The 17453-nt window shown below is 28.9% G+C and overlaps 1 protein-coding gene across 1 annotated transcript in view; it reads right to left on the bottom strand.

The window, feature by feature from the left end:
* Positions 1-250: 250 nt before the first annotated feature.
* LOC107444093 (protein arginine N-methyltransferase 7) overlaps positions 251-17453 on the bottom strand; it is a 29020-nt gene continuing 11817 nt past the window's right edge. Inside the window, exons 9-14 of the mRNA XM_016058174.3 lie at positions 14036-14165; positions 12008-12091; positions 9815-9952; positions 7504-7740; positions 6943-7100; positions 251-803 (exon numbers count right to left, since the gene is read on the bottom strand). Coding sequence (XP_015913660.1) covers positions 557-803; positions 6943-7100; positions 7504-7740; positions 9815-9952; positions 12008-12091; positions 14036-14165 — 994 coding nt within the window. The 3' untranslated portion in view covers positions 251-556. The remainder of the gene's footprint in view (positions 804-6942; positions 7101-7503; positions 7741-9814; positions 9953-12007; positions 12092-14035; positions 14166-17453) is intronic.

The following is a 17453-nucleotide window of genomic DNA, read 5'->3' as shown; positions in this document are numbered from 1 at the left end:
AATTTCCCTTCGAGGTTGAAATTCCTGACTGGGAATTATACATCACAGTGGATGATGAACGGAAAAGGCACAAATTTTATCATTGAAAAATAACTTTCTTATCATAACTGGCTCTAGAAACTTTTCACTTGTCACAAATGGCACCATTTTCGAAAGTTGGGACGGGATTTCAAAACCTTCAAGTTGGTACTATTCCATAACTCCATTTAATTAAATTTTTTTCATCACTTTCGACTAAACAAAATAAAAACATATTTTGTATATTTTATTAAAAAATTAATAACAAACAGAGATTTTGAAACATATTCCAGCATACATATAAGTTTGCTAAAAAATTGTAATAAATATTCACAAGATTTTAGTTTTAAAACTTTGAATATTACCTACATATGTTGGCCTATTCATCATAGCATACATATCAAAAATTTAAAAAAGAAAAAATTTTAAAAATAATTCTTTTCCCACCAAAGTTACAGATGCAGTAAATTGAATGATTTAAACAATGATAAATGTGAAAAGGAATTATTTAAAATAAACTTTAACTATTTTAAGATAATTAATTTTTCTCTATCACAGAAAATTTAAATGATGACTCAGTCACTTTAAAGCTCATACAGTATTTCAGAATTTGCTTTCCTGGATTCACAGGTACTGGAGGATGCATGAAATATACCCCTTGTTGACAGTTTGTGTACCACTGAATAGGGGTGTCTTTTTTTGGAAATTCAACTGGACCACTAGAAATTTCTAAAGACCCATAACTATAATCTGTCCAAATTGCAACACCATTACAAATTCCAGAACTGTAAAAAGAAATGATAAAAGTTCATACATGCAGGTACAGTAATTACATAAAAAATATTGTAAGAAAGAATAGTCAGTGGCCCTTCTGCAATTATCGTATTAATAATGGAAGTTATGTAGATAGTGTTAAAGATTCAGATCTATTTTCAATATTTGATTGTGTTAGAGATTAGAAAAATTAGCTAATTTTTTTTTTACATGCATGCGTTTGTTGTCTTGTCAAGTATTCAATAAAAGAAAATAACTAGAAACCTGCTCAAGGTAAGTTTAATTTGACTAAGTCTCATTTTCTATTAAGATGAATAAATGTTGATTTGATTGTGTTAGAGATTAGAAAAGTTAGTTGAGTTAAGTTCTTTTTTTACACGCATGTGTGTATGTTGTCTGGTCAAGTATTTAATAAAAGAAAATAACTAGAAACCTGCTCAAGATAAGTTTAATTTGACTAAGTCTCATTTTCTATTAATTCGATGAATAAATAGTTTAAACTTAAATAGTTAAAAAGAAATCAACGACTATAAAGGTAATGATAAACGTTTCAGGCGAAGTCAAAATACCTTTCTGGGTGGGATTTTAAAATTATAGCACAACCCAATATGCAATATATATTTTCAATATACAACAATTTAAAAGGAAAATTTTTAAACAATAAACTATTTTTAACTAAAATTATTGAATATTTATAAATTAATAAGAAACAGAGAAGGTTACGAGGAGACTGTATTTACCAATTTGCCAAAAAAGTTTATTGAGTTTCATTTAGAGGATATTAAGCATTTTTTAATCAAAATTTCAATTATTTATCTTCATTTTGAATTATACAAAATCAAACTTGTTGTTTTTGTTTGATTTTAGGATTGTTTTAATTTTTTCTTACTAAAATTTGTCGTTTTTAGATAACTGGAAAAATTTTATTATTTTTCAAACATTGCTATGTCATACAGTTTCAAATTGGTGACACGACAGCCACTTAATACATCAACATTGAAGCAAAAAGCACATCAATATGACTTTATTTTTAATACCGAAAGATTAATGAAGACAATTTTTGCGTTTATTTGGAATGCATTTATTTTTGCATCGTTGTTATTTTCTTATAACAATAGGGATAGTTTATTACGAATCAAATTTCTTTTAAAATTGATTGGCAGCTGATTTATTACTTGAGGACTACTTCTGAGAAGGGTTTTAACCCCCATAACCCAATCTTAGCTGCGCTCTTCACTGAAAATAGTACTATTGGATGAAAAGTTATTGTCATGTATTCAGAAGAATTTTATTAGAACAATTTTTTGGTTAAGATAACTATTGATTAGGTTGAAATTTATACTATTTTAGATGATTGGTTAAATTTTACAAGTAAAAGAAGAACAAAAATAAAAAGACACATAAGCTTAACAGTTTCTAAATGCATGCTTTAGCGTCATATAGTAGCATCATAAAAATTCCAAAAAAATGTTATTATATGCAAAAACAACAAGTAGTCATTACAAACTAATTTTAGGAGAAAACTTTTGGGAGGATTTAATTAATAATTTTGGTCAAAATAAAAAAAAAAGTTCAAAAGTGATAGAGAAAATTTGTAAAAAATTAGTTCAAAATAATTAATTATCTTATTTAAACATGAAAATCATAAAAAAAATACCTATTCATTTTTACAAGAGCAAATTCATTATTCTAACTTTTTGCAATTTTCTTTAAACATTTAATTTTTATGACTTTTTTGACAGTGAATATTTAGTTCAAGAACTGCAATGAAATTATAAAATATTTGTGATTTTGCTAAATGTTTAAAACTCTTATGATCATTAGCGTGCATGGATATGTTATGTGCGAATTGTTAAATTAGCTATACTTAATTCATGGCTGGCTGAAATCTAAGACTCGCAACCACAAGGACATCATTGAGTCTGTCGAGGAGCATGCATAATACTTAAACCAATCAGATTCGAAAAATTAATTGCAATTGAACCTTTTTTTCGTTATCAAACCGAAGTTTAAAATAATTACCAGAAATTGCTGCAAGTTAGCATATTTTTTTGCTTCCTTTTTTTAAATAGCACATTATGATAAAAACTATAAAAGATATAAAAGTAGTGATTACAGGTTTCATTATTTGTAGTTGATTGATTGAGCTCATAACTGACATGTGATCTAAGCTTATAATGAATCAGGGATGAGAGTAGTTGGAAAGTAAAAAAGAGGAAATTCAAGAATGAATGAATATATATATATATATACATATATATATATATATATATACANTAATTATATATATATATATATATTAGACTGGTCCAAAAAAAACTTTTTTTTAAAATTTGCAGGTCTTAACCCTGAATACTTGTACACATGACAAAAGAAGCCCCCATGAAAAATTTCAACTCATTTGAAGTACATTTAGAGGTAGCTCAAAGCCTTTGAAGTTTGGGATTTTGCATTTCAAATAAATAAATGACAAAAAAAAAAAAACATTGACACTATGCCTTTATTTGTATTTTCCCATCAAAAACCATGAATTGTACACTCATATATACATATTTCTCATTTATATCATAAAATACAAGGGAGCGAGCCAACACAATATCTATTAGTGAGCATATATGAAGAAAATCCTAATAAAAAATCATACATTTTGAACAAGTGTGTTTTTTTTAGTGTCCTTAAATTTCTTTCTGTGGGATTCCACAACTTGAAGTAAGAATTGTTTTTGTTCTTCATCTTTAGTTATCAGTTCATTGCAGTCTGTAATGACGTAATGTCTACGCCCCTTTCGGCACAATCATTTACTGTCTTTAAACATTTCACTTTCTTTTCACCATCATGGTAAGAATCAAATTTCTTCCATTCCGATGGGGACGAATGTAAGAAATCGACTTGCATATTCAATGACTTAAATTTCATCCAAGATTTTTCATTAACAAAATCATGCAATCATTTTTCATTAACATTTCCGATTTCTTTTTCCTTTAATCGTTTAGAAGCATTGGTTACATCTTCTTTATGTTTATCTATTTTAAACAACTTATCAACCATTAAAACCTTATCTTCTGTGCTTACATGACAGCTGAATAGGCTGAGCATGACTAAGTCACTGTTTAAGTACCACAGATGCCTCTTCAACCCATTGCTTGCAGCTTTTGAGATTTCTTTGCATTCATTTTTAACCAAATTTAAATGTTTCAAAAATTCTAAGTCTATGAAAGGTGCATCAGCTGCGTTAGAGCAGCGAAACCTGGCTTTCATGTTCAAGTGTGTGCTAAAATCATTAAATCGTTTCAACCCTTTAGCTTCTTTTGGTGTGAGCTTGAACTGTTCACGAAACATGTATATTTTCAAACAGTAAATAACCTTGGCCATCCACCGTGCATGATGGAATGCTCCTGGTGCTGCAAAATGTACTCCACGTGGAGGCACCTGTCCAAGATAAATCAAAGTCAGTTCTAAAAACTCTCTGTAGTCATTTCTTGCCAATGATTTTGTTTCAAACGTAAGATTATGTTTCGCAAATTTAATAGCTTCTTCTTTTAATACTTTTCAATTTTCTGAAGGTACTATTGTTTCTTCTGGGCATTTGAAAGAAGATTTGTCTATAAAATTCCAGTGACTTTGGAATCTCTTAAACATGAGAACACAAGGTGCACTAGAATGTCCAAATATTGCAGAAAACACATCACCAATAATGATTTCATAAATATGATGCCTGCAAACCAAACTGAGGAGCTGTTTTCCAATCTTCTGTTCCAAAAATGTACATGCTACTGTGTGAATACCAGTGTTACAAGATGTAGTGTCAAAGCACATGCCTTGAATTTTATCTATGTGTATCAAATACTGCTTAAGTGTATCAAATACTGCTTTTGCAATTGCCTTGCCTGTACCAACTGGCAGTTTTGGCACACCAAGTAATTTCTCCACATCATTTCCTGTGACAAGAATAGGAAGGCGGTCAACTTCCTCCATTTCTCCAGAAATACTAGCCGTGAGTTTCCCATCCCAGTGGACGACTAGCGGACCATCAGGTTTGAAGTTATGCTTCAAATCCTTCGCTAACTGGGCTCGAAATTTTGTTCTGTGTCTGCGAAGTGTACTTCGTGAAACAGTATTTTCACTTACATTTATTCCAACTGTTTGGGCTGTTGCTGCAATTAAAAATGTAGCACTGCGATCCGAGGTTTTTGTTCGATCCAATGCAGACATTAAATTAGGTGAAAGAAGCTTGCTTTTTCCCCCCTTTGCTGTCTTTTCTGAAGTACTAGGATATTGAAAAGCATCATCATCAGTATCACTTTCTGAGGATGAGCTAGTTGAACCACAGTCTTCTTTAATTTCAGCACTTGATGAAGGATAACATACAGTTTTGTTTTTATTCATGTCCACACTATTAGATAGTAGTGTCTCATATCGCCTCCTTTTAGATGAGCGTTTCTCTCTTTCTTCTCAAGTTTTCTGTCGACTGACAACATGCAGCCTTCAAATCCTTCTCGCTGTTTAAGCAAAAACTTCTTATCCTCTTCAATTTTTATCATCTGTAAAGCACCGACATGAGCGATATCCCACAACATCTTGCATTCTTTGATAAACTTCTGTTCACTGTCTTCTTGAATATTCGTACGCCGATTTCTGTTCTTTTTCAAATTTTTGGTACCGCTCAACTAATTTTTCTAACTTTCTTACTGCATTCTGCTTTTCGATTGTAAGAATTCTAGCCTTATTCCAGAAGGTCAACACACTATCAACAGTGTGACTTGCACTTTCATGTATTGTTTTTCTCTCATGGTGAAAGAAGAAGTTACTTAGTACTGCATTAATGGAAGGTAGTTTACATCCTTTTATTTCAGTTATGGGAAAACCAAGTAACCAAATTTCAGAGTCTTTTCTAAATCTAATTTTGTTTGTTGACATTGTTTCAATAAAATCTCACCAGGTCACAGATGTGAACAAACAATGTGGTGTTGCCAAACCCAAATAAAGTAATTTGCCAAAACAAGAAGCAAAATGTTAACTATATAATAATTATATTTATCATAATATATGACCATTGTTTATGAAGATAAGTAAATAAATAATAAGTAGTGATAATTTGGAAATTATTTTTTTAAGTTTTCAAAGTAAAAACTTCAAAGCCTTTGAGCTACCTCTAAATGTACTTGAAATAAGCTGAAATTTTGCATGGGGGCTTTTTTAGTCATGTGTACAAGTATTTAGGGTTAAGAACCGCAAATTTTAAAAAAAAGTTTTCTTTGGACCAGTCTAATATANAATTTGACAAAAAAGTGCAATTTTTAAACTTGTAAACCATGTGATTATAAATCCCGATGATTAATTTTAAAATTGCATGAATATATAAATATGAATCACATGCATGATTTTAAATTAAGAGAATGAGGCTTGAGGCTTTTAAATCACGAGGCCCGAAATGAGGCTTTTAAATCACGTGAATATGAAACTCTATATCGAATTTAAAAAATGCGAAAATACAAATCATGATGCGTAATTTTTAGATCACGTGAATACGAATCACGATGCGTAATTTTTAAATAGCGCGAATACGAATTCCACTGTCTAATTTTCAAAGCACGTATAAATAGAAAAATCAATGTTCGATATTACAACCGCAAAAAAGAATCACGACATTGGATTTTAAGCTCGCGTGAATACGAATCGCTACATAGGGTTTTAAAGGCGCGTAATTACAAATCGCGATATTGGATTTTTAAATCTCGTAAATAAGAATCGCAATGTACGACATTTAAATCGCCTGATTAAGAATTGCAACTTTCAACTTTTAAATCAGGTAAATACGAAAATCAATGTTTGAGGGAGGAATGAGGACTTCAATACTTTTGCTTCGCGGAAAATTTAATTCCTCATAAAATATTTTAACTTGTGCAAAAAAAAAAAAAAAATTTCAGCGGAATTTAGCGGGAAAAATCTGAAAAAAAAAAAAAAAAAAAAAAGCGGAAATCCGCTAATTTACGAAAAAATCACATCCCTGATGAATTCACTCAAAGATACAATTTAGGAGGAAAAAAAAAGTCAACAAATGCAGCACTTTGTAGACACAGAACACCAACTTTAATATACACAAGAAAATAAAATTATGAGTAAATAAAGAGGATTTAAAAAAATACATACTTGGAAATTTCAATTTCACCAGATGCTTCAAATGAATCCTTAAAACTGTCTCTAAGGAAATCACAATTTATTATTTCGAATATCTTGGTAACTGGTTTGCATGGATATTCCCAAAGCGGATGTGGTTCAATCGCTGCATCAGCAAGTGATATCGCTCTCTAAGAAAAACATTCTTTAATTAATAAGTTTTAACAATCAAAATATTTAAAATAAATTCAATAATTATTCACTAATGAATTAAAGTTAAACATCACAAAATGTAAAAAATTAATACAAATCAAATTGATTAAAATTAATAATATCAAATTGTAATAATTTTAAATCAGTATCCACACTACTATTAAAATATAAATAGTAATATTAAATTATAGTATAAAGAAAGGACCCTAATTTTTCACACTGTTCAGTCAGTACTTTAACCACTCAGTCATTGCAACTCAATTAATATTTATAGGAAAAAATATTTCATATATTTGTCTATTATAGGGAGCCTAGATGTTTTAATTAAAAAGTCAGTATTTTAATTTGAATAACTATATATCTGACATTAAATTTTAATACCTGAATCATTTCATCAAATTTTGCAAGATCAAAACCTTCAACATTCTGCAGAGGGGCTCTAATTTTCCATAAATCATCAAATTCTACTCCAACTCCCCTCAGTTTTCCAACTTGGGGAATTATTTGAATTTCTTCTGATAATAATGGTCGAAGCATAGAGCTCAAATGCCAGAATCTCATCAATTCCCAAGGACGTACACAATTAGCAAAATAAGGTTCAGCTAGTAAAACATTAACCTGCAAAAAGACAGAAAAAAAATTAAAATAATTGTTTTTTGGCACCTTCTACTGTTTTATTACTTTGCCTTAAAATATGCAATAATTATTGAATTTAAAATAAAATGAACATTTGATTTTTTATTTATTTTTAGTTATTATTTTTAAATCTATCAATAAAAAGAAAAGAGATAAAATGACACTACAAATTGGGGGGAAAAAAACAGTAGGCAATACATTACAGTTTACAGATTGAATCTGAAGCACTATCTGCATAAATCCAAATTTATCTGCAACTTCAACACACCAAGAAAAAGATAAAAGAAAGAGTTTGTAAAAATTCAGCTTAATATATTATACATCTGGCAATATTTGCAAACGATTAATTTTTACGATTGTTAAAAATTATACATAAAGAATTTATGTTCTCTAACTTAAAGTTGAATTTTATGCAATGATACTAAAAAAACGGAATAAATTCTAAGACAGTTAAGCCTGTAATCAAGGAACAGAACTTTTTAATCTTCACTGTGCTTTCTCAATTAAGTTTTTAAATTTTTATTAGAATCAAGCTTACAGATGTTTCAACAAGAAATTTCACATTTTTTCTCTCCTTTGTTTGCTTTTTAAAAATAAAAGTTAGATGAAAATAAATCTACAGATGCTGCAATAATCTGTAGCTCCTGCTGCCATGCAAGAGGTTTTCTGCCACTAGAATTGTAACCAATATGTTTACAACTACTTTCTATAGAGAGAACTCCCTTAATGGACTCCTTTAGATCCAGGGATTACTCCTTTATCATTGTCCCCCCCCCTTATCCTCCAGTAGAACTCAGCGAAGACCAAAACTCTGACTTTGAGGTCATGCTTTTAGTCTGTAACTTAAAAGTAATAAATTATTCGTTCATGTTACACAAATCTTCTGAAGTTATTTGAAACAAAACCTAAAACATTAAACAGGTTTTGCACTCATAAATATTTTAATAAATAGACACAGAAGTTTGAAAATAAATTACTCATTATTACAATTATTTTAAATTGTAGAATGGTTCATAAAACTGTGATGTATCATAAAAACTAATAAAAATCAACTCAATCATACATTGTAGCAGGGCTGTAGTCAAACACTGGATATGGGAGTTATTACATGACTTGAGAAGTTACAAAATTTTAGAAATTTTGCCAAGTAATTTTTATAAAATGAAATTTGTGAGTCTTTCTTCATATGTCTTTATATATTTTAACAAAATAGTAGAAAACTTTTCTAATATTGGAAGGAAGGTATGAAAAAATTATCTAACAAATTTTGAGTGCTATTTCAGATGTGAAAGAATGTACAAAAATTTCATAACCAGCTTTTGCAAATTAGAAAATATATTATTATTTTTTTCACTTTGTTGCTTCTTTCAATATAATTTTTGAAGTAACAAACATTTATCACAGAAAATATTAATATATTGGCACAACTTTCCTACATGTTTAATGTCTTTGCTGCCAATTAACAGTATCTCAAAATAGGAATAGGAATTGCCCGGAAAAAAAAAATTGTTATTAAAAAATTTGTTACAAAAAAATCATTTTCAAAGAAAATAGGTTCAGTGCATTCTGAAAATAAATTTAATTCAGATTAACTGGCTTTTGAAGGGAGGAATAAAAAAAATACATAATTTTACATATAAATTTTACAAAAAGAATATGAAAAATTTAAAACTTAATTTATAGATTAGTTAACTCCAAAATTTAAGCAGTTCACTTTCATTAAAATTTTAATGTTTATAGCAAAATAAAATTTCGTGCATAAATGTAATTCACACATTAAATTAAAATTTTGTTAAATTTAAATGGGTTTGTTAAATTTATTTTTTGAAACTGAATTTTAAAAAAGAAAAAAAAAGTTTTCAACTTAGCGAGAGTTCATACTTTAGGAAATGCTTTTTATAACCTATTAGCTGAAATTTATAGTAAACACCATTCATGAAATTCAAGAAATAAAATCATTAAAGAAATAAAACAGTTTTAAATTTAAAACAGCTTTCAATAATAAAAACAATTAGTTTCAGGTTTCAAATCAATAATTAAAAAGTAAATATCAAACCGTTTTCATATCTAAATCTTTTCCGGTTAAGTCAGCTGGTTCTTTGGAGAGAACACAAATGGTATCAGCTTCATCATTAGCTTCTATATATGATTTCATCATATCATAATGAAAACGACTAGATTCAACTGAGTAAATCTATATGGAAAAAAATAATGTTTTTAAATAAAAGTTTAATTCAAGAAAGTAGTGAAGTGAAATTGTTACACCAAAGAACAACAATTTTACTGCAGAAACTTTTTTAAAAAATGATTCCTGCTTAATGCATATGAATCTGAGTGTTTGATCTTAAATTACATCAAATATTCTAAACTAAACTCAGTGGCACAACACTCAGTGTAGCCAAATTATTCAACAAAAAATAAGCACCCTTTTAGCATTTTTCAAGCACTCAAATATTTTTAAGCACTTTAAAAAAATAACACAATTAGGTAGGGTTGGAAAATTTTTGGCAATTGACGGGTTTATCTTGTTTTAACCGTCATGCCCAAAAAAAAAAAAAAAACTTTTGGCATTGTTTTTGATAATTTGCAAAAATCATGAAGTTTTGAATCATGTAAAGCCAATGGCGTTTTCATAAAATGGATTGTGACAATACACCAAAATAGATTAGGGTTGAATTAATTGTCAAAACATTGAATAAAACAATGTGAATTGTGTCTTTTTGCATAATTCATAGCGAAAATAAACATGGTAAAGGAAAAATCTCATTTTTAAAAAGGGAAAACTAAGCACTTTTTAAAAACGCTCAATGAAAAAAAGCACCTTTAAGGGCTTTTGAAAATCGAAAATAAGCACCTTTAAGCCCTTTTTAAAAACGCTATGACACTCTGATGACAACCCATAGAGAGCCCAGCCCATACTGTGCCCATCTCAGTTTTCTTGACCTTGTGACCACCTGGGTAAAGTGAGCATCTGAGTAAGGTGACCATTTTCTACAAGTTTTATTTAACCCCTTACCTGCCGAGTAAAATTTACGTGATTCATTCCCCAGTGCCACCATTTTTTTGTTTAAGTGCGCTTTGTTACGCGGTGTTCTGGTGGGGGGAAAAGCTGCACGCTTTGCAATTTAAAAACAGTTCACTTTCACAAGAGAAGAAAAAGGAAAAAAAAAGAAAATACAAAACTTAAATTAAAGAATAAAAATACAATATGAAAGATGTTAAAACTTAGCTGTTGTATGATAAATCCTGAAACATGGTTGGACACATAAACCAACATCACATTCATTGCACTGATAGCAGGATTCTCGACGAATATACATGGGAAACGAAAGCGAAAGAAGAATAAACCCGACCTTACTCAATTAGAAACACGCAAGCAATAAATATTATGATATAACTTTTCCAACACATCCCTTTAACATTCCCCCTTCCCGAAATTGGTAATACATACATTCATTGCAAACACTTTCAAGGGCATTTTACTGCATGGTCAAGTCGGGGGTGTAGTTCTATTTATAGCAGAGCAATGCAAAGCATTGTACTTCGGGAAAGCATATATATACGCCTGCGGCAGTTAACGCATCGCCTGGCCGAGACGTATATATACGCCAGCGGCAGTTAAGGGGTTAAAGAGTCATTTTTAAAGAGTCTTTATAAAGTGACCACCTCTATATAGTAACCATTTGACTTGGTCCCGAGGGTGGTCAATTTAGACAGGTTCCACTGTATATCCTTCTTTTAAAAATAAAACTATAGTAATAAACTTAAAATCCAATTATTTTATTCGAAGGAGAAGAAAATTATATCCATATTTAAAAAAAGAAAATAATGATAGAATATTTCAAATCGTTCAACTGACTATTAAAAGCTATTTATCTTTAAATAGTTACAATTCAGGATGAAATTGCACAGCTATATTATTTTTTAATTGAAGGACAAGACGACAAATCGCACCAGTATTGAAGACAGCTAGATTGGAGTTGTGAAAAAGATTGAAATTGATGTTCAAATGGTTAATAAATCATCATAAATTGAGTATTTTCATTACATCCCAGAGAGGCCTCAAAAATTTCATCAACATTGTAGATTCTTTAAAACAAATTCTATGACAATGTTTTAAGAAAGACTAGCCTTTATTTTTTTCAAAGGACAAAATATGTTTTCTTTAATCATAGTTATTTGGTGTGCGAGTAATAATTATGATCTATCACTAATAGAAATTTATAATAAAAACAGAAAAATTGCTTACCTTTTTAGCACCTAATTTTGCAGCAATTAGAGGAAGAAGTGAACCATCACTAATGGAAAGACAAATGGATGAAGGGGAAATAATCTGTAATAAACAATCAATGTAAAATAAAAAGTATAAAAAAAAAATAAAAAAAATATATAGCATGATATACTTTCTAAATAAACACACAAAAAGAATCATATTGCCATTCTAATAAACAAACATCATCAAATTTAGTCACAGGAAGATAATAGTAAATTATTATCTTGATTAACACAAGAATAAAATTGCACACAGAATATGTAAACTTTTATCTTGAGTTTATGTTTAAAAACTAACCGAATTTTATGGTATTTTTACTGATTTTTAAAGTCAGCATAAATATAATTGTTTACGAAAATCTTTCAACAGAATAGAGAATTTCTGTCTTAAACACAGAGAAAATCTTTTAAGAAGTTCAGATTTGAAGTAATGTATCTTTTAATAAGTATGAATGAAACAGCTGCCTACTTGGAAAACTTAATAACAGAAAATAAACTGTCCTTTTGTGGTGATATAAGTATGAAATTTATAATGGGCAGCTTAAATATTTTATTATGGTATCAGATTAAAAAGTTCTTTTTTTTCTTTGTTCAGTTATCTACTATTATTTTGAATATTTCATTTGGGTTTGAAGATGTCAAACTGTTAAGGCTACCAAGCAGCAATATAAGTTGTTTTATATGTTAATTACATGTTTGTATACAACATGTAATTTATTTTGTTTACATATTTAATAAATATTTTTATTGCTACGTGCATATTTCTATAACAAAAGCAATAAAAAACTAGATTTCCAATTCAAGCATGGATCTCAAATCATGCCTTAGCAAGAATAATGTAACAAATATAAAATGCACAAATTTTTACTTTACCCTATAAAGAAGACACTACACAGCCATTTTGGATTTTAGGTAAAAATTTTAATTTGTGTTTTCTTAATATTTTTCGTTCTTAACTAAATTTTTATGATATAGTATTATTGGACAGCACAATGTCTTTTAGTATGTCTTTAGGTAGGAAATAAAGAGGTTGCTATATTAGATACAGAAAAATAGCACTCAATAATTTTTAGAATTTCCATGAATTTTTCCTCAAAACTTAAAAGCAATCTGCGGTTTTGTGTAAGTAATTTAAAACTAAGTTTCTAAGTGTTCAGATTTTTTTCAAAACCTAATTTTATTACAGTTAAAACTGATGAAAACTAATTTAGATGGCCCTAAAAAATTATTTTAACATTGATTGCATAAAAACAAAGATGCTTATCGAAAATCTAAAGACAGGCTACAGTATACTATCTAACTATATATCAAAAATTGTTGATTGTGTAGTTGAATTGTATTGGCATAGTTTTCTCAGAAAAAATAAATACAGATTCTAAAATATAACACTATTTATAACTCAAATTGTCATTGAGTGGCCTTTTATTTTCAGTGCATCAAAAAATACTGCAAATAGAGTAAACATTCGTCATCAGCTTGAGAAAATTTAAAAAAAAAAAAAAAGATTACATATTTTGAATTTTCTTTTCCTGTTTTCATCCCTTCTACAGTTGAGTATGGTTGGAAGATAAAGGGGCTCTTAAGTTTAACTTTGAAAAAGTTTAAAGTGCATAAAATAAATTGATTAAAAAAAAAACAAAAGTACATGTAACACCATTACACACTCATAAACAATTTGAACCTTGATATCATAATGGGAAATAACTTTATCTTTTCCGAACTGTATAATGAGAGTTTTTTAATCAATTTCCCTTTCAGTTATTTTTTCTAGAATATATATAAGAGCTCAGCCTAGTCTCAAATGTATAAAAATTACATCACACAGGAAGCTGTTTGAATTTATATTGCAAAATTAAACATAGAAGGAGGCTGGTAGAAGATTGATTTCAAAAAATGTAAAATACTGAAGTGTCAAAATGCAAAAATACATATCTGCACAGAAAATTTACATTATAAGGTCACACAAATTAAATACATTTTCCCAAATAAATTATGCATCACATACCTCTTTCAGCATAGACATGTAGTTATTATTTCTCTGCATGTCATTTTTCATGCCTATTCTCATCCGTGAATCTGTAACATGAACTAGGCAATTGCATGTTGGGCTATCTGCAATCTTCTTATTATTTGTTCTAAAATGTTAGAAGTCAGTTGATTATAATAATCCTTACCATATTCAAAATATGCACATAAATTTATGCATTGTGTTTTAAAATCTCATCTTTTAAGTTAAAAATCATTTTAATAAAAATCTTACGTTATGCGCATTTAAAAAATACAGCATAAATATAGTATAGAAATAAAGAAGAAAATAGAAGGTGATACAATTTGTAACTTTTTTTTCACTCATATTTCTGATAATGTCAGCCAACTGAGGATAAATAAGCTCTAGTATTCAATCTGCATAGGAACCAAATTAATATCCTTATCTCTATGTGCTAATCAAATGAGTAAAACTGTACTAAGTGCAATGTATCTCTCAGTGAGATTATGATATTAAGAAGAATGATACAATTTAAGGAAGAAGCAAATCATATTTAAGAAAGATCTTGAATGTTAAGTATCTACCTAGTGATTTACACACGGATATAAATGAAAAGTTTGAATGCAATTTAGTTGTTGAAATCAACTCTCTCTTATAAGAGTCTTTAAAGGAGTATTAAGATGCTAAATAATCTATTGTTTTTATAAGTACATGCTAAATGGTCACTTTTAGCTTCCAAATTTTAATTATTGCCTGGAATCAATTAACTATTATAATAAAAATCTTTGTGCAATTATATAAAACGTTTGCTTAGATGAAAAAAAGCATATTTTATGGAAACCAACAATGAATTGCAAGCCACAGGTTGAAGAACTGGACCTTAAACAAGGTTTCTGAAGACCCATAGGAATAAATTATTGTAAAAAGTTAAGTTTTAAGTACAATAAAGTTCAGTGCAAAAATATTTAATTTATTAATGTCTGATTAAACAGAAGTTACAGTGCAGAATCGAACATTTAAGCACACATTAATAATATGCCTTTCAATTCATAACACTGAACTTAGATTTAAAAAAAAGCAGCCAAATTAATCAATAAGAAATTAAAACAGGGTACGTAGCCAAATTTTCAAACAAACAATAAGCATCTTTTAAGCATTCAAAAATATTTTCAAGCACTTTTTTTTTTTAAAAAAAAATTGCTCAAATTAGGACATGTGTACTAATAAGAATTTTTTCCTCCTACTGTTCAAAGATCTGCATACATACACATTTACAAAATGGAAAATAATTACATGATCATGATAAAATAAACTCTTTTCTTGATAGTAGTTTCTTGACAATAGAAATAAAATTTTATTTTGCTATTAGGGAAAAAAAGTTTGCAATGTTTCATTGATCCTCACAATCGGCAAAAATTCCAGATATTTCTTGGTCCCATTTCAGAGGGCATAAAATAAAGCCTAAAATTGACAATTTCTTGCAAAATGTAGCAGAGTTGCACATGAGAACATAAGAATCCTTTCTACCGAATCAAGTTCAGTATACCCACATGCTCACTAGCAATTATTTCATCAAATATATAGAATGATTGGCGCTTTCATATGCTAGGAACCGACAGTAGGTTGAAATGGATTGTGAAAGCATTGAGTGGTACAATGCAGGGCTTCAAGTGGCAAAACATGGTTTTGGAGCATCTTTGGAGCAACAAAAAAGCAATTTTGGAGCAGCAAAACAAAGATTTGGAGCATATTTAATAAATAGAATTAAAAGAAGAATTTAATAACAAGAATTTTTAATTTTGTCCATTAATAACATATCTTATTTTTTACACTTTTTTGAAGGTCCCTGCATTAACAAATTAAGTTTCTTTTTGGTACCTTCCAATGCTGTTAAATATTCTGCTATCCTCGACTTAGCCTCAGATAAGAGGATCCGTCCGCTTTCTATAATCGACATGTCTTTATTATTTTACCCATCTTTAATATTTTTTTAGCTGCGGCTAAGAGATCTTGAGAAGCCTTCAATTTTTTTTGCAAATCAATTTCAGCAGCTTTCAATCTGCTTTCCTCAGTTTCAGTGTTTTTTGCTTTCTTTTTTCTCAACCTCTAGTCGAGCAGAATAATTTTTAAATGCTGCATGAGCCACTTTAATCATATCTTTGTGAACTTAAAAGTTATTTAAACCCCTATTTTGTTGATATGTGACACAACTTCTCTCAAACCATTAACACTATGCAAATTTAAACTTGCCTTATTGTCAAGTAGCTTTTTGATCACACTTAAACCTTTTTCAACATCGGCATTCCCATGTGGTACGCACAATAGAGCTTTGTTATAAGAGGATATTTGATATTTCCCAAATTATCTTTCTTCACAAAATAGTTTTTCCAAAACACATCAATTTGTGCATATTCATTTGAGTCAGAAGAATAACCTTCTGGTTCCCCATGTAACCTTGCCCCCTTCATCTAGTAACAAAGATGCCTCTCCAGGTTTTATAATGGATGGGGTTACTGTTGCCAGATATCTTATTGACTTAATAGAAGTTTCTTCCATTCTCATTACAGGATGCAACACTTTAAGAGGGCACAGCAACCTATTTTTTAGAGGCAATGCTTTTAATAAATGTTTTGTGCATGCCAAGTAAAAAGATCTGACACCTAAATACATAATTTTTTTTTCTGAAGAAGATAAGGATGTCATGACCTTTGTGGTATCTAGTCCAACATCTATTAAATTTGAATTTTGCCAAATTTCTGCGTTTTCTACATCCAATGATTTTAAGTCCTTTCCTGACAAACATGAAAACCAAAACTCTTTAAAAAAAACGTCCTAACAATGCTTTAACTAGGAACAGCATTTCATCATACAGCAAGTGAATCAATGGTGTTTCAGTGTGGAAAAGACCTAAAAATTTATTTAATATTGCCGAAATATTAAAAAAAAATTTAATAAATTCAACATTGAGTGGCTCATACTATTTTTTAAATTAATAATTACTTTATTTAATTCTGTAAAAGGTAATTCAAAACTCTAATTAATTTAACTATTATTTAAGGTTATCGAGTGTAATTTTATTAAAATTTAAATAAATGTTATTTGTAATAGTATATTCAACACAACATTAACAAGATTAATATTGATCATACCAAATTTATAAAAATATGTAAAGAATTAAGCAAATTAAGAAAACTTTAATAAATTTATATTACAAATGTAAATTAGTGAATGGCCCCTAATAAATTTTTATTAAAATTGGTTACTTATAAAGTACTGCATTAATGAAATGATTAAAAAAAATTAAATAATTTTTAAATGCAAATACAATGAGTATTGAAGCTAAAAAAATTTTGTCAGAAGTAAATTATTATATTGTCCCTACACTCATAATATTTAACAAATCTGTGATAATTAAAATTTTTTATATCAATTGTTT

Source organism: Parasteatoda tepidariorum, chromosome 6 (assembly GCF_043381705.1).
Source record: "Parasteatoda tepidariorum isolate YZ-2023 chromosome 6, CAS_Ptep_4.0, whole genome shotgun sequence".
Taxonomy (NCBI): domain Eukaryota; kingdom Metazoa; phylum Arthropoda; class Arachnida; order Araneae; family Theridiidae; genus Parasteatoda; species Parasteatoda tepidariorum.
The sequence above is the reverse complement of the archived record's forward strand: the minus strand, read 5'-3'. Positions and strand labels throughout refer to the sequence as shown.